Here is a 21,596-nt window from a genome sequence, read left to right on the forward strand (position 1 = left end):
TCATTTCTCTGTCCAGATCAGAGCTTCTGTGCTAGTCGACATATCAGTAGGGTGGTCTTAGGACCACCTTTTTTCCCCCCGGTTCCTTTGGGATTCTGTGCACCAGAGCAGCTGTGGCAGAGCGAGGCTGAGTGTGGGCCTTTGCCTTCCATGATTTATGTGGATTTTCCCCCCACTAGGCAAATAGTGGCCCCAGCACCAATGGCTGCCAGTTCTTCATCACCTGCTCCAAGTGTGACTGGCTGGATGGGAAGCATGTAGTCTTTGGTGAGTAGTCAGGACAATTTTTTAAAGTCCTACCTTCATGCAGAACATAACTAAACTGTGGAACTCTCTCTCCTTAATTTTGCTGATGATGAGTTGGAAATACTTGAAAAATTAAAATCATCCTTTTTTTTTTTTTAACCCGGCAGGTAAAATAGTTGACGGGCTGCTTGTCATGAGAAAAATTGAAGTAAGTATTTTAGGCAGAGAAGTAACTATTGTGCTAATTTGCGGGTTTGGTGCACAAGTCGGCAGTCTGATTACCATGCAGGATTGGGCAGTTCAGGAATCTAAGTTAAAATTCTAGTCCTTATTGTGGCAGAATGTAAAGCACATGAAGATATTGACCACCCTGGGCTTGAGTGATCAGGCTTGACTTCTGCTGCCTTTCTGACCATTCTGATCCGTTAACTGTAAATGGGGGGGGGGGGCTGCTTTACATCATTCAAAGTGACAGGCAGCTCTTCAGTCCAAAACTGAGAATGATCTCCATCAGTTTGTGAGACACAACTTTGTGGGTTGTAAGTTTGCCAGTAGAAAAATAAGGTCTTGAGGACACCAACCAATCATAGATGAGAAAAATTATCTTGAAAATGGCTTGCTAAGGGGTGGGGAAAGTATATAATGGCTCTTCCCAGCAGGGGTCGAGGGTCTCCTCATAATGCTGCCTTTTGCTCCCTCCTCAGAATGTGCCCACTGGTCCAAATAACAAGCCCAAGCTGCCTGTGGTGATTGCCCAATGCGGTGAGATGTAAGGGAAAACGATTCTCAAGGTAGGTACCCATCTCCATAGCTGAGATAGCCGCAACCTGGCCCAGTGAAGCTGGGGAGGGTGGATAAGCTGTATTGCATATCTATCTCTAGCGAGTAAAAAATAAAGATTTTTAGGAAGCTGAGTTCTTTCCTTTTATGGAATACAGCATATGCCAAGGGTTGTATTCAGCCAAGTCAGACTCAAAGTCGACCGCATCAAATTGTCAAACGTAAGTTAATAATGCCCATCAATTTCAGTGGGTCTCTTTTTGAATCTGACTTCAGTTGAATGAAACCTTAGTGTATGCTGTGTTCCATAAAAGTGCAGAATTCAGCTTTGTAAGAATCTTAACATTCATTCAAACTAGAGACAGGTATGTAATTATCACGTAATATTTTGAAAGTGAGTGTTTTGCTCATCTGGTTTTGAAATCCTGTTTCGGCCTGGTGGAGTCTCCAACTCAGAACAATTGCTGAATAAAGGTTTACAGTGGTCAAGAGTGGAGGCTACACTCTCCTTGAGAGCCCTCAAGTTCCCACAACACATTGCTAAATAAATTCTATTAAGTACAATAAATGCAGAAAATATTAATCGAAAGGAAATCAGGTTTGTCTGCTGACAACACTCATATACTGCATCGTGTGAGCTGCCTTGGCACAAAATCCATCCTCTTTAAGACCCTTCTTAGGCTTTGGCAATCACCAGCCCCTACAACAGGTGTGACCACATCCACAAATGGCATAAAGTCCCACGTAGGGTTGGACAAGGGAGAATGTGGCCCTCTAGCTGGAGAAAGACTTTACCCATCCTGTGGGCTCCCCAGCTGCATAGTTGAGTGGATCACTAGTATCTCTGGGTGCTGCAACCCCACACGGACCTCTAGTGGCATTGCCAAGATCCATTCACAAAGCATCTTATTTGGGCTGAAATGTTCTGTTTCTGGTACACTGTGTTAGAGCTGTGATGATGACTGACTCTTTGCCTCTTCCTGATTCCAGGTTAGTCTCTTTCCATCTTGGATCACCATCACCTCCTGGTTGTTCCATGTTTTTCCTGTGGTGCCTCATCTACCACACATTCCAAACTAATTTTCTCCCCCCATTGTAAATAAAGAAATTTGGTTAAGTGTCTGTTGTTCCATTGGAATGCACAAGGAATTGCCAAACGGGAAGAATTATTGGGGGCCATTGTCTTGTGACATCAGCAAAGTCCATCGAGTGAGTCATCCCAGGGAACCTGGACCTGGGTCAATTGCAAGTGAGGCCTACAATAAAACATTGCAGTGCACCATGCCTCCTGTTCAGGATTCCACCAGGATTCTTCCGGAACTCTCCATTCAGGAGAGCCAGTGTGGTGCAGTGGTTAAGAGCGGTAGTCACGTAATCTGGGTAACCGGGTTCGCGTCTCCGCTCCTCCACATGCAGCTGCTGGGTGACCTTGGGCCAGTCACAGTCTCTCAGCCCCACTCACCTCACAGAGTGTTTGTTGTGGGGGAGGAAGGGAAAGGAGAATGTTAGCCGCTTTGAGACTCCTTAAAGGGAGTGAAAGGCGGGATATCAAATCCAAACTCTTCTTCTTCTTCTTCATTCCATTCCCCCTCCCCCATTTTCTGTCCAACCCTCCAACAATTAGTCTTCTGGACCAGAGTATTTTTAATCCTTACTGGGTTGAGTCCCACCCCCCAAAAAAGGCTTTTGCCCCATGAAATTTATTTTTGCAAACCACTGGGTTCACTCAAGCCTTGCTGCTCCTTCTCTTTTCTGTATTGGTGGTGCTGTTTTGGAGAAGGAATGGCATGGAGAATCAAGTTTGTTCTCAGTATATATGATAGGTATATGTCATTTTATTTTTAGGTGTGGCAGCCCGTTTTTTACTCAGAGAAATAGGAAGGAAAAAATCCAGTTGAGAAACCTTGTGTGATTCATTAAGCACCTGTGGCTCAGTCTTAAGGGTGTATCCAATGATGTCCTACTCTGAGAGGAGACCTGCTGAAAGTGGTGGACTCAAGTTATTGTGTTCATTAACTCCAGTGGTCCTACCCGGTGTAGGGACAGAACTGGATACAATCCTCAGCAGACAGCAAGCACAATGCCCAGGAAGTGGTTGTTTGGGTATTTGGACACTGCCTCTCCCCAGAAGAGCAGAGCAAGGAGTATACAGCAACACAGCCTGGTGTTTTCATCTTGTGTGGGTGTAGCAGGAATAATGGGTTATATCTAACTTTCTCAGTGAAAGAAATGGGCCTAAGTCATGTTCGATAATTTAAGTGGGTATACAGTAGAATTAGCATTGTACAAAACCCTTTATCTTTATTATTAAAAGCATATCCTAAATTGCCCTAAAAACCAAAAAGGATACAGTATAGCTATAGGTTGAAATAAGCAATTAACTGAAGGAACAGCATAAAAGTCAGCAAAATAATTGGAGGGAGGAAACAGCTTTGGCAGGGGCAGTAGCTAAGCTGCCACAGTTGCAAGTGCCTTTTGGATCTCACCCTACTTTATATATATATAAAATGTCTACCTCTCAATTTTCAAGCAGAGGCTAATGGGTTACTGGGGGAGAGGAAGTAATAGAGCGAACAGATACAGATCTAAAGTGTCCCTTTTGAGAAATCGCACAATACGCCACAAAAGCTATTTGTCTATAACTTTCTGCTAGCCCGTGTGCCTATAACATCCTAATGGGATTTCTGGCAGACCAGGAGAGAGGGATTAGAGCTAGCACTCTCCTAGATTACAGAAATGTCTTTGCCAACTCTTACTTGCTTCCTGTTTGTGGTCATCCACTGACCTGCCCAGTGTGCTGTTCGCAGGTGGTGCCTGCACAGACTTACCCTTCTGACATTTGGCAAAATAGCTTCCTGGCTTGCCAGATACTTTGATCAGGCAATGACCACAGGGTGTAGATGCAGCTGAGTCTTCATTGCTGCTATGGCAGCAGGTTCCATCAGATACTCAGTTTCAAGCACCAGTCTATGGGACACCTGCTGCCCTTTAGATGATGCTGTGCTCCTGTCAGCCCCAGACACCATGGCCAATTCCCCCAGTGAAAACCATGGTCCAGCAACATTCAGAAAGCCACATATTTTCCCATCCCTGCCATGAAGAGGATGAATGGGCAAAGGGTTGGGTGAAGGAGAGAAGCAAGATGCTTCCATAGCGCAAAAGTCATTCTACTGGGATTGAACTAGGTCAGCAGTCTGTGTCATGCAAGTATACCTGCTCATAGACTCAGAGTTGGAAGGGATTCCCAAGGGTCATCTAGTCCAACCCCCTGCAATGCAGGAATCTCAACTAAAGTATCCATGGCAGAGGGGCTATCCAACCTCTGCTTAAAAACCTCCAAGGAAGGAGAGTCCGCTATCTTCCGAGGGAGTACGTTCCACTGTCAAGCAGCTCTTACTGCCAGGTAGATCTTCCTGGTGTTTAGCTCTTTGTCTTCAGTGTTGAGGAGCACGATCAGAACTCAGACGTGTAAAAACAAAGAAAAACCACGCCAAGGGTCTGTCTACTCTTTGAAATATTGAGCAACCAGATGCTAGGAGCAGGTGCACTTGCATAGGGTGCCCCAAACTTTGCACCACTGCTGCCTAAGGGGAAACAAGGCAGAATGGCTGACATTGCATGGCCTGAGGGTGGCGGAGCTGGAGGAGCAAAAGTCTCAGACAAACATTTAAAAGGAAATAAAAGCAGATAGAAAAAGTTGGGGAGAGTTTTCAAGGTAAGAACTAGGAGTTGGTGCCTGGGAAGATGAGCTGATGTGGGTTGGACAAAATGTGGTCTGAGTAAGAGGGTCGAATGAATCTAAACCATGCTTATTTCAAAGCCATCATGTTCACAGGGGCTTCAGGATGAATGGGGGAAGCTAGAATTCACTTTGGCAAAGTTTCCTTGGTTTGTTCAAATGAGGAGGGACACAAAGTTCCCAGGCATGATCAAGGATTGTTAGTAAAGAACAGGACCTTGGGGAACCAGATTCAAATCATACATGAACACAGTTGGACTTAGTTCTGAGTAAAAACTACATGGGGGTGCTTTACGTGTCATTAATTATACAAAATTCTGGTTTCTAACAGGATGCTGATGGCCTTGGTGTAAGGCTGAACAAACCAACCCATCTGTTTTCTCATTAAGGCTGGGTCAGAGCTTGTGAACACTGCCAGTCCCAGTCTTCTTGTGGTGGAAGGCACAGTGGTCCAGCATCTGCTCTACATGCAGAAGGTTTGGGTTCAATACCCCATCACCCCAGGCAGAGCTGAGAGACATGGTTTGCCTGAAACCCTGGAGACTCACTGTCAGTGTAGATAGCACGAATGTTCTGACTCTATAAGCCAGGTTCCTCTGTTCCTAAGTGATCATAGACAGATAGGTAAAGCAAAACTGAGGAAGTCTTTCAGGTGCTGGAGTGAGTTGTTTTACAGTGTCATTCTATGCATGTCTATCTACTAACTAGTCAGTTCCACTGAGGTAAGTGGGCCTCCCTCCCAGGTAAGTGTACATCAGGCTCCGAGCCTTATTGAAGACAATTGCAATAGAACACTCACATCAGGGAAAATAAAGCCATTTTCATCTGCGTGCAGCCGTCCTATGCAAGTATACCCACAATTAAGAACTACATTTAGGTAATTCTGCTTTGGATGCATGAGAAAACTCCATTGAAAACAGCAGGGTTTACTTCCAAGTTAGAAGGGTAATAGTCCTTCTGGTGGTTCCCTCTGTGAGAAGAGAAGTTACAGGGAACCAGGCAGAGGGCCTTCTTTGCAGTGGCACCCTCCCTGTGGAATGCCCTCCCATCAGATGTCAAGGAAATAAAGAACTACGTATACAACTTTTAGAAGGCATCTGAAGGCAAGCCTGTATAGGGAAGTTTTTAATGTTTTGTGAAGCCTCCCAGAGTGGCTGGGACAAGCCCATCAGAGGCGCTGGGGTACAAATAATAAAATTATTATTATCCACTGACTAAGGGCAGATCCAAAATTAAAGCACATGATTTCCCCCAAAAAATCCTGGGAATTAAGGGTGCTGGAAATGGTAGCTCTGTGAGGGAAAAACTAGAGTTCTGTAGGGTCTTTGAGAGAACTTGTGCTTTTTTTCTTAAAATGTTTAGGGGTACTCTCATTTTCTTATTCATATTGAAATACTGCCCCCCCCCCATGAAGCCAAACTTGGATTCACAAAATGTTTAGGGGTACGCCTACCCCTGCATCCTCCCAGAAAAAAGCATGAGAAAACCCATGTGCTTTTGTTGTTGTTTAGTCGTGTCCGACTCTTCGTGACCCCATGGACCAGAGCACGCCACGCACTCCTGTCTTCCACTGCCTCCCACAGTTTGGTCAAACTCATGCTGGTAGCTTCGAGAACACTGTCCAACCATCTCGTACTCTGTCGTCCCCTTCTCCTTGTGCCCTCCATCTTTCCCCACATCAGGGTCTTTTCCAGGGAGTCTTCTCGTGAGGTGGCCAAAGAATTGGAGCCTCCGCTTCAGGATCTGTCCTTCCATGTGCTTTAGATGCGCATTGAATGTATTTAAAATGTTTAGTGTGGAGCTGCCCTAAGGCTCTGGGGTGTAGAACCACAGGTCCTGAAAGGCGGATCGTAGCTATCCACTACCTGGTTCTTGGGACTCTGCCCAGCCCATGCCCTTTTCACCATCCTGGCTCCACACCATTTTCGGAGACTTCTGCACGCTATAGAATAGCAAGAGTGCTGCTTGCTGGGGCGAGCAATGCGTGGGTGGGATCAGGAAGTAGTCTCCCATACAAAGGTAAGAGTCGCACCTGTTGCTCCACCCACTATTGCCCCGGCTCCGCCCACCCCTGCCACGCGGCCCTTAGGTGCTGGCCCGCGAGGGAAGGAAGCCTTTGGTATTCGAAACCGGTTCTCCACCGCTGTTCTGCCACATTTACCCGAGAGGCAAGCCCCAGTGAAAATAACGAAGGCTGAGTAAGCACACGGAGCGACAAGAGACCACGATCTTGTGCACACTTACTTGGGAGTAAGTCTCACTAAACCACATGGGGCTTCCGAGTAAACGTGGTTTACTGCATGGGCAGAGAATGTGTAGGCCCTGAACGGGGAAGGGCGGCAGCGGCCCCACAAGGAAAGGGAACCTAGGTTCCCTCGACCACATGGTCCCCATGTAGGGTTAGGAAAGGGCACTTCCTGACTGTGCCTTTCCCCAAAAGGAGGGGCAGGAAAAGGGAGCGCTCTCGCCCAATCACCACCCGAAACCCATCGACTGGCAGACTGTGCGAGGCAGGCATGCGCATGTTACAACCTATCTACTCTTTTTTCAGAGGAGGGAGGAAAAGAGGACTGAAGCCCAGCCAATGGCCGCGCGCAGCTTCTGACAGACGGGCTCCCGAGGCCAATGTAATAGGCCCGAACGTTCAGGCGCGCCTCGACACCCCAATCGCTACGCGCGGCAACTGACTGACGGAATCCGGCGCCCAATAGGCGCCGCACGGTGGGCGGCGCCTGCGGGGTGGCTAGCGAGTGCGCGCCGCCATTGTGGCCAGTTCGATCGGTATCGGGAGCGGAGAGCGGAGCCCAGCAAGCCCGGAGCAAGGGAGCAGCCCCCCCCCCGCCAACGGCCGGCCCCCGAGTCACCATCAACACCGCGCGGGAGGCGGCGCTGCTGCAGCTGCTGCGAAAGCCAGTCACCACCACCGTCCGCCGACAGACACCGGCGCCGCCATGAGCAGCGAGGCCGAGACCCAGTCGCCCACCGCCGCAGCCGCCACAGCCACAGCCGCCCCTCTACCAGCGGCGGCGGCGCCTGCGGCGGCCCCCCTGACGGCGCCCGCACCCCCGTCCCCCACAACCGCCATCGTCGTCGCCCCGGACGCCAAGCCCGGGAACGGCGGCGGCAGCGGAGGAGGCGGTGGCGGCGGCAACGGATCCAACGGCGGCGGCCTGGGCTCGGCGGCGCCCCCCGCCGGCGGGGACAAGAAGGTCATCGGTGAGGCTGGGGGCTCGGAAAAAAAAGAGGGAGGGAAGGAGCGTGTGAGGGACGACGGGCGGGGGAAAGAGGAGCGAAAGAGGAGGGGAGGGTGGGCGGGGCCTGCGGGGGCGCGCGCGCGAGTGCTAACGGGGGCGCGGCTGAGCGACTGACAGACTGGGATAGCTCCGTGGGCTTCTGTCCCCCTTCCTCTCCCGCGCGCGCTTTTAATCCCCTACTCTCCCCCCTCCCGACTCCTCACTCACGTTCCATTTCCCGCCTCGATGATTGGCTGAGGGTGGGCTGGTTGCTCGCGCTCGTGCCTTTTCTTGTCTCCGCCTCCGTTCCGTTCTCCCCTCCTGGATTGGCTGGCCGCGTTGAGTCTTTTTATTCCTCCCCTAGTTCCTCATATTCTAATAAGACCCCCCCCTCCTCCCTTCAGGTCCGAGCGCGTGCCCCGGCCGTTGAGGCGCCTTGCCTCGCGCTCCCTCTCCTTAGCGCGCCTGCGCGGAGAAAATGTTGGTGGGGAAAGGGAAGGCAAGCGGCTCGTGCGTGCGTGTGGGAGGGGGCGTGGCCGAGAAGACGGCGCAAGATGTCCGCCACGCGCGCAGCCTTTGTGTGATTGCAGTGGGGGAGCCCCCCCTCCCTGCTCTCCATTAATCCCGGTTATTGATGCTATTAGCCGCAGATTGTTCTCTGAACAGTAGCTGTGATGTTTCATGTAGCTGAATTTTTGGTACATTTTTATACCATAGTCTTGGGCCAAAAAGACTTCCAGAGCTGCTTACATACAATCAAATCAAGGCAGTCCCTGCCCCGCAGGCTTACAGTTTTTAAAAAACATGATACACAAGGGAAGTGGGGGAAATCTAAATTTAGGCACTAGTTCTGGGGCAGGAGGTGTTTGAGGAAGCTGGGCCTCCAGCAAAGCTAGTGGAATGAGCCCTGCTTCCTGTTCTTCCCACTGGGGCAGCCTAATGGAATGGCTGCCCCTAGGTGACAGGTGAGGGGAGAGGAGGCATGGTGCCACTGGCCTGTCACAGCAGAGCAGATTGAGTGAACTCTGCTTCTCAGTTTTCCCCCTGCTGGAATGGTTACCACAGTGTGACAGTTGAGGGGAGAGTGTGTGTGCTTGTGTATATAACTAATTGATAGTTTATTACTGCAAGTTTTAATTAAATTTGCTTGTTTTATTTACTGGAGGGCCAGTTTTAATATTTTAAAAAATTACATTAATCAGGGATGGGGAGTAGATTCAGGTTGAGGGTTATAGGGATATAGTAAGCTGCCTCTTGCCATATTAGACTTTTGAGTCATGCAGTTCAGAATGGACTACACTGACTGAAGCAGGTCTCCAGGGTTTGGGGCAGTAGATGTTCCCAGCCTCACCTGGAGATGCTGGAGTTTGAACACGAGACCTTCCAGCTTCAAAAGGTGTGTTTTGCCATTGAAGTGTGAGTAGGAAGAACTGCCTTATACTGAATTACACTGAGCTCAATATTAATCTGCAGACTGATAGCAGCTCTGCCTGGTTTCAGAAAGGAGTCTTTTTCTGCCCTAGCTGTAGATGCTTCAGATTAATTCTTTGACCTTTTGCATGCTAAAGTATGTGCTCAGCTACATCCATTTTTTTCTTTTTACACAAAAACCAACAATGACAGTAGCATTTCCCATGCCACTGTCCATTAGCAGGTTGCCATCTTTTGAGTCTCCCCTTCCCCTCTATTTGTCCATTTTTAAATAGCCATTTGGTCTGCGGGTGGATCATGCTCCTTTCCTTGTGAAAAGCTGCATCTGTTTTCCACATATCAAATGGCTTTTCAATGCACAAGAGCAGGCCAGGCTCTGCTTTGCTGCTGTTATTTTTGGGGGCTGGTTGGCAAATTGACAGAAATGTGCACATGATTTGATTGCTCATCCCTTGATTCAGGACTTTGGGATGTCACAAGGCCCATTGGAGTCAGTTTTGAAGTTTCATTCCTGCAACTTAAAGCCTTACAAAAAAACTGTTAAAGTTTGTTTAAATTATATATATCTTTTTTAAAAAAATCTGAAAGCTGCAGTCATACATCTACCTTATTGAGTGGGTATAGTATAGTGAATGTATAGGAACGGGCTGCATGTTTTGTGAAGTTCTTTTAATATTGACGGTGTCTTATCTTCATTTCCTTTCATGTTTTCAAATAGATTGAAATACATCATATTTTAATTATAAATTCTATATTTTAATTATAAATTAGTTTTTAATTATAAACACATATATGTGTGTGTACACACACACATATGTAATTGCAGTATATGTGTGTGCAAATGCAGTACAAAATTATCTCAATAAAGATCCCTTATTGCAGGTGAGAGGGTTGAGGGTACCTTGCCTGAGGCCACCAAACTGAACTCATAGCTAAGGCAATAAGCTTCTTTACTCATGTGTGACCCATGGCATCAGGAAAGTTCATCTTTTGGTACATGAGAGCAGCAGCCATGATGCTGCAGTCCAGTGATAAACATCTATATGTGGCTCAGACCTTTTTGAATGGCCCCTCATAGTGTGTGTGTGTGTGTGAGAGAGAGAGAGAGAGGAGCAGAGGGAGCATATATCTTAACTTGCAGTCACTCTTTCTTTCTTTTTTTGTAGCAACGAAGGTTTTGGGGACAGTGAAATGGTTCAACGTAAGGAACGGCTATGGCTTCATCAACAGGTGAGAAGGGGCTGGATGTGATCATTTTTTGAAAGCTGATTTAGGCCAGTGAAATGTGCCTTTTCACTCTAAAGCTGTCCTCTGAGTATCAAGCTAGATCGGGCTTTCCCAGCTTGATGCCCTCCAGCTGTTTGGATTAAAACTCATATCATGGCACCATGCTGGCTGGGGTTGATGAGATTTGTAGTTCAAAAGCAGATGGATGAAGGCTGAGCTAGATTTGTGCACAGGACTTAATGATACCGATTCCACTCTGCTTCAGCTTCTTTGCTGTACATGTCAGTGGATTGGTTTAGTACAGTGGTGGCCAAACTTGGCCATCCAGCTGTTTTTGGACTACAATTCCCATCATCCCTGACCTGGTCCTGTTGGCGAGGGATGATGGGAGTTGTAGTCCAAAAACAGCTGGAGACATAAATGTTTACTCACAGATGGCTTCTTTAATATGGTACCTTGGCAGTTCTTCGTAACTTCTTTTTTTTAAGAATAATTTTTTTATTAACCGACCAATCACATCAAATCAAACCAAATTACATAAATTCCAAATTACACAGCCAAATTTTAAATTTTTGTTGGGGGTACCCATATTTCAAGTTCCGAAAGGATCCAATCAACTTCTTGCTTCTTACTGCTGTTTTAATGTCCACAAATCTAACCTTATGATGTTCACAGTACTATCCAGTCCTTTCTTATTATTTTTCCACATCTCTTGTTGTTATTTTCCTATATTTTTCCTTTCTCTTTGTGACCTCTGATAGTCTCCGCAAGCTGGTTAGAACAGTTTGTAATCCTGTGTGGCTATATATATATATTTTTATCCAGTAGCCATATCCAGATGTTTTCTATATAACATCACTTCAATACATCAAAACAGTCTTAGCGTCATTAATCTTCACCAACCTGTCTCCTTTCTCAAAACCTCTGAGGAGATTCACTAGGAATGCAGTCTAAAAACAAGTCCATTCTTCCTCCCGGCTATAAATCCTTTGGCAAGATGGCGACTCCGAATTAATTGCTGCACCATTCCAAAAGCTCTTATTGCTTCTCGGTCTCCATAAAGCATACTTTTGGTTAAAGTTTATCTCCACACAGACCTTAATCATCCTGCTTGGGTCAGTTCAACCGACGGTTCTAATGAGGAGGGGTTCTTGTAAATCACATAGAAGGAAAAGTAAAAAAGGTCCCCCCCCCCCATTCAGCCCCGTTGTCAACTAACCCCGCCTTTGGTGTATCTTCATCGTAAAATATTCCTGTTTCTCCAGCCCGTCGTCTTCTTTCGCAGAGGTCACTTAAATTAGCAGACTTCACTCCCCTTCTTCACTTGAAATATGTGCACTTGCTTCTTTTGTAATTAATTATTCCAAATTGCTGCAACTAGTGTGCGATCAGAGACAGCGTCCAGGAGAGCCGAGGTCCACACGGGGGCATTCTGCCTAGGGCCCTCACCCCCTTCTTTCGAATTAGGGGGTGATTTATGGGCACAGCAGGCAAGGGCAGTGTTCCCCATTTCCTTGGGGCAACAAGGGAGGCTGCCTACTCCCATAACAGCCTCTTAATTACCCCGTGTAGGTCGGAGAGATGGTATTGTCGGCCATCTTCCAATGCGCCCCCTAGTGCCCCCCCCCCCGTTCTTTGTAACTTCTGTTCTTCCAACATGTAAATTAGAGGAAGACTGGGCATAATACATCAAATGTGAGCCAAGAAGTATAAAAAGATAGGTGAACTATGAGAGAGAGCAGTTGAGACAGCAGAACTTCTAGAGAGTGCTAGACCTAAACTGAGCATGACTCAACATGCATACTGTAACAGAGACGGCCAGATTTAGGAAATGATTATACCCCTTGGCTGAAGGCTAGTAAAATACCATGTGGTAGTTTTGTTCCTTTTGGGGTCCCTCAGTCTCAATAAGGAAAGCAGCAATGAGAGTGAAAAGGCAAGTCCAAATATCTATAAAGGCTGGTGAGGACTGTCCACAGTGGTAATAGCCATCTTTTACTTACAGTTCCTGCTAATTTGCCTCTGAACATTGGCCAAAGGAGCACACAGCAAACCAAACCCCCTGGTCATACAGGGTAGTAGATTTTTATCTACAGATGTTCTTACAGAGTGTGTGTATAACACACACACTTAAAATAAAGTGCTGCTAGCTGTCTGCCTTGGGTTGGGACTACCTTGGGTTGTTTTTCAAAGCAGGTGTGAGTAAACTATGTTAATTAGATTCCTGGTCATTATGCCTAACCCAGAGAAATGCCCCAGGGGCTTCTCTAAAGTACATGGCAAATGAAAAGCATGTAGGTAATTAAAAAACAATAAAAAGCTTAAATAGTTCCTCCACCTCTGCCATACATGTACCTTCTGGCTGATTGTCCACTTTGAGATGTGTAGGTGCCCTGCTGCATTGCCTGCCATATGTAAATCTGTCTTGTGAATGGCATTGATCTGTATTAAGGCCTTAGATTAGTGTGACTTCAGTTTATATGGAATTCAATTAGTTTTCCTCTCGCTTTTTCTTATGCCATGGCTGCAATTAAGTGCAAAGGCAGGGCGGCTGTTGCTGCCTCTTTGGGGACATTTCTCCACATCACTACAGCTGGCAGCACTTTTTGTAGTGTTTCAATAGCAGTCATGTATGAAACAGTGGTTATTCTAGTATGTTTGGCCTCTATGCAGGTGGGTCTGGTTTACCTCAGGCCAATCAGTTGAGGGTCTTAATAGGCAGGACTGAAATGGGCCTTGGTAGATATTGAGATAGGCTCCATCAGTCATGTACTTCTGAATATGACTTGGCAGGGCCGTGATATTGCATGTGCAGTGTGGCAAAAGGGGGCATGCACAGGTCTTAAAGGCGCTATGGGTTATTTCAGGAAATGGCAGTTGAAATGAGACAGCTCCTGGTTGACGGGCCAAACCAAATGAGTGCTCACTAATGGTTCCTCGTTATCCTGTAAAAAGTGGAGTGCCACAGGGTTCTGTCCTGGGACTAGTATTGCTCAACGTCTTCATAAACAATATGGATAAAGGTATTGAGGGGATGCTCATCAAATTTGCAGATGACACCAAACTGGGAAAGGTAGTTAATACTGCAGAAGATAGAATCAGGGTTATCAGATTGGAAAACTGGGCAAAAACTAAAAAATGAATTTCAGTAGGGACTAATGTAATGTTCTGCACTTAGGAAGGAATAACTAGGTGCACAAATATACGATGGGGGTCTCCTGGCTTTCCAACAGTGCTTTATTATATTTTTAAAATAATAGTAATAATAATTTATTATTTATACCCAGCCACTTATGAAAAGGATCTAGGGGTCTTAACATGAATCAGCAATGTGATGCAGCAGCCAAAAAAAAAAAAAAAAGGCTGGTTATTTTCTAGGCTGCATCAGTAGATGCCCAATGTCCAGACCAAGGGAAGTCCTAGTACTGCTCTATTCTGCCTTGGTCAGACCACGTCTGGAATACTATGTCCAGTTTTGGGTACTGTGATTTAATAAGGATATTGACAAGCTAAAACATGTATGGAGTAGGGCAACTGAGATGATCCAGGGTCTAGAAACAAAGCCTTATGGGGAATAGTTGAGGGAGTTGGGTGTGTTTAGCCTGGTAAAGAGAGGAGTTATAGCAATCTTCAGATTTCTAAAGGGCTGTTACATGGAAAATGGAGCAGGCTTGTTTCCTTCAGAGGTTAGGACTGGAAACAATGGGTTCAAGTTACAAGAAAGGAGTTTCCAACTAAACATTAGGAAGAGTTGTTTGACAATGGAACAGACTTCCTCAAAAGGTGGTGCTTTCCTTCATTGGATGTTTTTAAGCATCTGTCAAGGATGTTTTAGTTGTGATTCCCCATTGCAGGCAGTTGGACTACAGGATCATTGGTGTCCCTTCCAACTCTACAATTCTGTAATTCTATGAATTAATGTTGGCATGTAACTTCCTTGTGTAGTTGATACACCTGATCAGAAATCACTCTCTGTACAGAGTCAATTGTATTTATCCACATCACGCTTGAAAATCTTTGTCCTACTTGTAGCCCCACCCGTGTCCAGTCATAAACTCCACCTAGCTCATTCTGCTGTTGCAATACAGTCTTCTGGCAGTGACTGTGTTTACATCCGGTAATCCCTCCTGTACAGCTCTGTGACTGCAGGATAGGGGAAGGGTTGATGACTATACTTGGTGCTTTGAGACATGTAGAAACCCTACCTGCTTTTATTTGTTCTTTTTTAATCTCTACTGAGAAAGTAGAATAATCCCTATTTAGGAAGTCAAAATATAATAGAATAATAAGGCATATATTGGAATATTCCTTTAATGTTTGTGTTCCAGTGTGAGAGTGTTTGTAAATCAAATATTAATGAAAACGTTTCTGCAGGAAAGGTCTGTCATTTGTCCAAAAAGGCATTTTGGCAAACTTTCAACTTACACCTGCTTGATCATTGTAGCCAGAATTGCAAGAGTCCGCAAAAAGAAATACGAAACTTCCAAGTTAATACACTCCCAGTATTTTTAGCACAAGAAAGTCATGGGTGTGGGGTGAGGAGTGATATGTGTTGTTCCTTGGCAGTCCCCCAATGCTACAGGCTGGCCTCCGTCCAAAATTGAGTGCCACTCCTTCCTGGAAAATGCTGGGTTTTTGTGTCATGTTTTCTGAATATGAAACTCCTTGTTTTACAGGAATGACACCAAGGAAGATGTGTTTGTCCACCAGGTGAGACTGTTTCCTTGTACAACAAGATATGCTGGATTTTGATGAAATGATACACTTTGTGCATTAGCTGAAAGGGGTGGAAAAGTATCAGTTCTGTTGCTCTTGGGAGAAGTCAGTGTTGCCTCAGAACTGAAGTTATAAAGTGTGGAATTTTTATAAGGGAAACCAGTTGACATAAGGTAGCCAAAACCCAATCTTAAGAGCCTATGAATGCTCAACACACTGTGCCTGTTTGCCTACCTGGCATCTCATGCCCCTTCTCTCTTCATTGTGCTTTTCTTCCCTCTGTTCTTTGCCTGCAGTGCCTAAGTGGTCAGGACTTCCCTGCAGCCCACCCATGTCCTGCTTGTCCTTGGTTGGTCTTTATCCCTTTGCTACCTTACCTTTGCTTTTGCGTCCCACCAGTCACACAATGGCTTATGCCTGCTTTTTGTTCTGTCTAATTGGGTTATTAGGCACTGTTAAGTTTTTTTTAAAAAATAGCAAAAGTATTTTTGTTCTTATCATCTATCCTTGCACTCACAGGCTTTTGGGGACTTCATATTGGTTGGGTGCCAACCTTTTTGGGGACTCCTGCTTTTTCCTGTACACCAGTGGCTGTCATTTATATGACCTGGTCTCCACTTGAAAAATTAATGGTGCTGCTTGGGTGCCTCTGCCAGACACATTGGGAAGAATTCAGTGTAGCACTGCAGCAGCTGTTCTGTTCAGCCAGTGCTTTTCAGTTTGCCAGATGGAACAATCCCCTTCTCCTGGTCTTCTCAGGACCAGTTAGTTGAATCCTGCTCCTTAAAGATACTTTTCTTTGTAAACAAAGAACCAAGATGATAATTTGTCAAATATGAATATTTTTCTGGGGGTGGGCAAAGCAGAGTGATAAAAGAGAAGGAAACCTTGCCCACTGCACAGGTTTCCTCTAGCTCAGGGGTCGGCAAGATTTATCTTGTCTGGGGCGGATCGGTCCAGTGGAGATCCCTCCGTGGGCCAGATTGCGTGAGCATGCGCGCCCGCAATTGTTAACACGTGATTTTTGGTGTCTGTGCAGACATGATTTCCTGCCCATGGGCCTTAGGTTGGTGACCCCTGCTCTAGCTGCAGTAGGAAGTGTGAGGCCATCCATTGTTCAGCAGAGAGCCACCCTCCCAGCTTTGAAGCTGGGCAGAGATTGCCCCACTGCTTTTATGGCTCTCCCCACTCAGGGGAAGACTGTGGGTTCCAAATCAGCAAAGCCCCAGCAAACACCAGCATTTCCTGCTATGAAGCAGGAATGTTTGGTAGGGGAGAGTTAGAGCTAGCTGCTGAAAGGCGCTCAGGGTGCCTTCATCTCTTCCTTGCCAAACCTTTTCATGGGAAAGACCAGCAGTCGGGGGACGGTCATCACTGCTGGAGGTGCACAGAGCCCTTCCAATAGCAGCTGCCAATCAATTGCTTTCCCTACTGGCCTTTCCCTCAGAAAAGCCCGGGAGGAACATTTTGAACTTGATAAGAGTGGCTGGGGGCCAGTAACTAATTTTTGGCTTTGATTCAGTTGTTAAATTAATATGATTTAGTGCTCAGTTTTCGTTTAGGAGGAATGGATGGAGCTAAAGACAAATGTCTTATTCTCAATTCAAGGACTCTTAATTAAGTTTCAAAAAGTATGTATCATTCTCTGGTGTCTGATTAAGGAAGGTCCTCCTGCATTGCAGGGGGTTGGACTTGATGACCCTTTGGGTCCCTTCCAGCTATATGATTCTGTGATTCTTTGATTTCTGTTTGGGATACATTTCCATCTGTTTCTTGGTGGTGGATAAATTTCCCTTCCCTGGGTTGTCTGATGGCTTCCTTGCTGGGAGGCCTAAATGGATGAAAGCCCTATGAGAAGCAACTTGTTCTTTCCCCTGGTGTAGTTCTGTTTCTTAAGAATTGGGCATTAGGGTTGTTAGTTTCAAATGGGGTTAGTGGTGCTTGCTGATTCAGAAGCAGGGTACCAGGAATATGTTGTCAGCACTATTTAACTTTGCTCCTAGTGCAGCTGTTACTATTGACACTGAAAATTGTTTGGTAAGCAAAACTATGAAGGTCAGTTTAATAGAGTGTGATCACATGAGTGGCTGAGAATTAAAGCTTCTGCCACTCAAAAAGACAGAATTTGTTCTATTAGTTAGAGAAAGACTAGCTCATGACACTCATGTGAGTTTTTACACTGATTGCCCTGAATTACATAGACTTCTGGAAGGAAACACCAGTTAATTCTTTTTCTTGTTAATGTCTTTGGCATAGAAAATTAGGGCTAGAAGGGACGTAGTAAATCAGAATGTACTTCCTATGCATCTCTGGCATGACTGCAAAGTCTTTGTGGCACATACTTACTCCCAAGGTTACCCTGGACAGGTTACTGGGAGGGGACCTACCACACATTTGATGGCTCCTTCTATATGTTCAATATTGCAGGATATACATCTGCTGTTGGTCTTTCATGGGTATATCACTAATCTAGAAAACTTGCACTTTTAAAATTTATTATTTATTAAATTTGTGAACCGCCGATAGATCTCAGGTGAGTTCACAACATGTCTACAAGTCTAAATCTGAAATGTTTTTTCATCAGACTGCTATAAAGAAGAATAACCCCAGGAAGTACCTTCGCAGTGTAGGAGATGGAGAGACTGTGGAGTTTGATGTGGTTGAAGGAGAAAAGGTGAGGTGACTGTCCTGGACTGACTCTGGGGCTTTCCTGCTCTTTGGATCTCAGCTGCTGAGCAAGTGAAGGCCAGCAGCTTCCTTCTGTCTGGGGTGCAGCAGGGAGGTTTCTCTGTGCTTGTGCTGGCGCAGCTGACACTTGCTCATGTTGTCTCTTGATGGCTATTTTTAGGGAGCAGAGGCAGCCAACGTTACAGGTCCTGGTGGCGTTCCAGTGCAAGGCAGTAAATATGCAGCAGACCGTAACCAGTACAGACGATATCCACGGCGTCGAGGTCCTCCACGCAACTACCAGCAAAATTACCAAAACAGTGAGAGTGGGGAAAAGAACGAGGGGTCAGAGAGCCTCCCAGAAGGCCAATCCCAACAGCGCCGCCCCTACCGCAGGAGGCGGTATCCACCTTACTACATGCGTCGGCCCTACGGCCGGCGGCCACAGTATTCCAATGCTCCTGTGCAAGGCGAGATAGTGGAGGTAATTTTTACTAATGAAGATTTCTTGAGAGCCGGGTTTGAAAACTTGAAACTCTAGCCTGAATAATGGGATTCCTTGCCAGTAGTGCACATACCCAGACCAGAAGCTAGTAGACCTGCCTTTTGTGCGCTGGCCTTTTTGAAATTCAGGGGGTTGCTGCAAGTTACAACATTTTGGCATTTTTCTTTCCTCACAGTGAAGCCAAGTAATACAGCTTTATTTCTATTAAACTGAGGTGACCCTAAAAAAAATCAGTTTAATCTTGGTGAATTCGTTCCATATTAAAATGAATTGCTTTTTTATTGCAGTTTGCCTAGGGCAGGATTTTTTCCTAAATGCAAACCACAATCCATTTTATAACCTCTTCCATCTTCCAGGGTGCTGACAACCAGGGTGCAGGAGAACAAGGCAGACCTGTCAGACAGAATGTGTATCGGGGTTACAGACCACGCTATCGCAGGTGAGTTCCCTCAGAGAGCATGTCCTACCCTCAGGCGCTTTAAATGCTTTTGCCCCTAGAAGTGGGAGTAAGATGCTCACAGCTTTGCTGCACCTTTCAGGGGTCCTCCTCGCCAACGACAGCCCAGGGAGGAAGGCAATGAAGAAGACAAAGAGAACCAGGGTGATGAGGCCCAGGGTCAGCAGCCACCTCAACGTCGGTACCGCCGTAACTTCAATTACCGACGCAGACGCCCAGAAAACCCTAAACCACAAGATGGCAAAGAGACAAAGGCAGCCGAACCATCAGCTGAGAACACGTCCGCTCCCGAGGCCGAGCAGGGCGGGGCTGAGTAAATGCCGGCTTACCATCTCTACCATCATCCGGGTAAGTGGGCTGCAATTCCCACCAGGAGAGAGGGGAAATGGGTCCAGAGCCCTGTTTAGTAGGCAGCTGGCAGGAATGTTGCCCTTAGATAGGCACTTGAAACCTGCTAAATGAATTGGAGGTGGTGATAAAAACACAACGCAGCTCATAAGAAAGCCCTTAGGACCAACCACAGTACACAAAGGAGTAAATGAGATTTTGAATTCATTGGGTAGTAAGAAAAAGGGGCTTGGGGTGGTAGTGATCCCCCCTGGCTGTTCTAAGATGCCATGTGAAAGGAGTCCAATGCAGTCTAAATTGTGAATATCTGAGGTGGTCTTTTAGAAACCTTGGTCAAGCAGAGGTTAAGTGAATAGCCCAGAAAGGGGCTCACTGCGCTGTGAAGACTAGAAGAGCTGTGTGTACGGTCAGGCAAAGTCGTAATTTTGTCTACAACATGTAGAACAGTTTTCACATTGAAAGGTAGATGTTCATTGTCACTTTGGGTGAAATTGGGAAGGGTGATAGACCACAGAAAGGACGTCCTACAGCTGAGATGAAGTGTTTTGAATTGGCAAGGCCAAGCAGTAACCTTCTGTGGTAGTCACAACAGGCGACAGTTGCAGGCCTTCCCTCTAGTTTTCTAGAGGTCAAACTTGGAAATCAGCCAAGAAACTCTTGGGGGCACTCCCATTGGACAGCTTGTGGTCTTTTTAGGAAAGCTTACAAGATGATCCTTACACAAGCCCTTTGAAATAAATGCTTGGAAGTTCATCCCAAAGGCTTTAACAGGTTTTCCTTCAAGCAACTTTCTTGAGTTCACATTTAGATGGTACTGAGTCTAAATGAGGCTTCCAAGAAGCAGTCAGTAGTGGGTTAAGATTCCTGACTCCTGGCCCTTGGAGAGCTGCCAAACCACATGTCCTGTCTGAGGCTGAATCACAGCCCTAGTTTCTGTCACTCCACAGTTAAGGGCATTAACTTGAGTCTGGATTGAACCACTATAGCCTTCAAGTGGTGAATGGCATGATTGCATTCTTCGCCAGTTAGAACAGAAATCCTGCACATAGAAAAGCAGCCTGGCAAGATGGATAGGTTAGAACTGTGTTCCCAGGCAGTCTCCTTTTATATATGCACAAGGAGCACTTCAGTGCTGGAGGAGCATACCACCCTGTAAGTTCCCCGTTGTAGTCCAAAGAGTGTTGTGCATGATGCCTAGGTTTGGTTGTGCAGCCGACATGTTGCACTGTGTGGTGGTGGTGTGTAAGTGGAGCCCAGAGGCCATCTGTGGACCTACTCTTGTGGGGTTTGGGTTTTACCCAGTATGGTAAGGCGACTTCTTGTTTTTCTCTTTACAGTTTAGTCATCAAAGAAGAGAGAATATGAAATTTTAAGGAGAATATGAAATTCCAGCAATAAGAAATGAACAGAAGAATTGGAACTGAAGACCTTAAGTGCTTGCTTTTTGCTGTTGACCAGATAACTCGAACTCTCTGCATTATCTATGCAGCATGGGATTTTTATTATTTTTACCTAAAGTGGTCTCCTTTTTGGAGCAACAAACATGTTTTTTAAAGGCCTGTTTTTTCTCAATACACCTTTAAAGGTTTTTAAATTGTTTCATATCTGGTCAGTTCGGATTTTTAAGAACCTCATTTTTAATTTGTATGAAATATACACCTGATTTTTTCAAGTCAAACTGCAAGCATCTCTTAATAAAGGTCTTAAGAATTGCCTGGTGTGGTGTGTTTATGATTTAACTGATCCTCCCCCCTCTCTCCACATAAATCGTTTCAGAAGCTCAGAGGAGGACATGTTTTCTCAAACCCCAGACATTAATGTGTTGTGAGTCTGATGTACACATAGTGCCGAAATTAAAACACCTAGAATAAAGGACTAGTTGGGTATTTATACAAATCAGAATACAGATAAATGGGGCCAAATTAACAAGGAATTTGAGATATTGGGGCTTTTTGGACATACTTAAACCAGGCCTTTTTACTTCTTGAAGACTTGGGCTTGGTGCAAACCTGCCAGCTTCAGGTGCATCTTTGTTGTATCCAGGTGTTGGTATGTGAGATGATTCCCTATATTGGGAAACTGTCAACTCTCTTAATCCTCAAGCAGGCTATCCTCCCCTTGGCATACTGCATCATTTGGTTTGTGCAGGCTCAGCACCGGCTGCAAACATTGTAGGCTTGTGGTGGGGGTGGAGTCATTGTAGATGATTTTGGAAATAGCCTTTTTTTCACGCGGGGCTCATACTTG

At 45.9% G+C, this 21,596-nt stretch overlaps 2 protein-coding genes and 1 long non-coding RNA gene across 3 annotated transcripts in view; 2 read left to right on the forward strand and 1 right to left on the reverse strand.

Annotated features, from left to right (window-relative positions):
* PPIH (peptidylprolyl isomerase H) overlaps positions 1-2,143 on the forward strand; it is a 10,545-nt gene extending 8,402 nt beyond the window's left edge. Inside the window, exons 7-10 of the mRNA XM_083452303.1 lie at positions 180-267; positions 414-454; positions 951-1,037; positions 2,017-2,143. Coding sequence (XP_083308429.1) covers positions 180-267; positions 414-454; positions 951-1,019 — 198 coding nt within the window. The 3' untranslated portion in view covers positions 1,020-1,037; positions 2,017-2,143. The remainder of the gene's footprint in view (positions 1-179; positions 268-413; positions 455-950; positions 1,038-2,016) is intronic.
* Positions 1-10,584, reverse strand: part of LOC310682963 — a 25,610-nt gene extending 15,026 nt beyond the window's left edge. Inside the window, exon 1 of the long non-coding RNA XR_014514211.1 lies at positions 8,216-10,584. This is a non-coding gene — a long non-coding RNA (uncharacterized lncRNA). The remainder of the gene's footprint in view (positions 1-8,215) is intronic.
* YBX1 (Y-box binding protein 1) lies at positions 7,486-21,061 on the forward strand. The gene is made up of 8 exons (XM_083452240.1): positions 7,486-7,981; positions 10,596-10,659; positions 15,333-15,366; positions 17,957-18,046; positions 18,221-18,523; positions 18,901-18,983; positions 19,084-19,349; positions 20,687-21,061. Exons 1-7 carry the CDS (start codon positions 7,717-7,719, stop codon positions 19,316-19,318), a joined length of 1,074 nt encoding a protein of 357 aa, XP_083308366.1. The 5' UTR covers positions 7,486-7,716; the 3' UTR covers positions 19,319-19,349; positions 20,687-21,061.
* The last annotated feature ends 535 nt before the right edge of the window (positions 21,062-21,596 follow it).

The sequence above is a fragment of the Podarcis tiliguerta genome (assembly GCF_965153285.1).
Source record: "Podarcis tiliguerta genome assembly, chromosome: 8".
Lineage (NCBI taxonomy): Eukaryota > Metazoa > Chordata > Lepidosauria > Squamata > Lacertidae > Podarcis > Podarcis tiliguerta.

Coding starts and splice junctions, on each gene's coding strand:
- YBX1 (XM_083452240.1), top strand. CDS start 7,717: ATGAGCAGCGAGGCCGAGACCCAGTCGCCCACCGCCGCAGCCGCCACA. Junction 10,660..15,332: donor GGCTATGGCTTCATCAACAG/GTGAGAAGGGGC, acceptor CTTGTTTTACAG/GAATGACACCAAGGAAGATG. Junction 18,047..18,220: donor ATGTGGTTGAAGGAGAAAAG/GTGAGGTGACTG, acceptor GGCTATTTTTAG/GGAGCAGAGGCAGCCAACGT.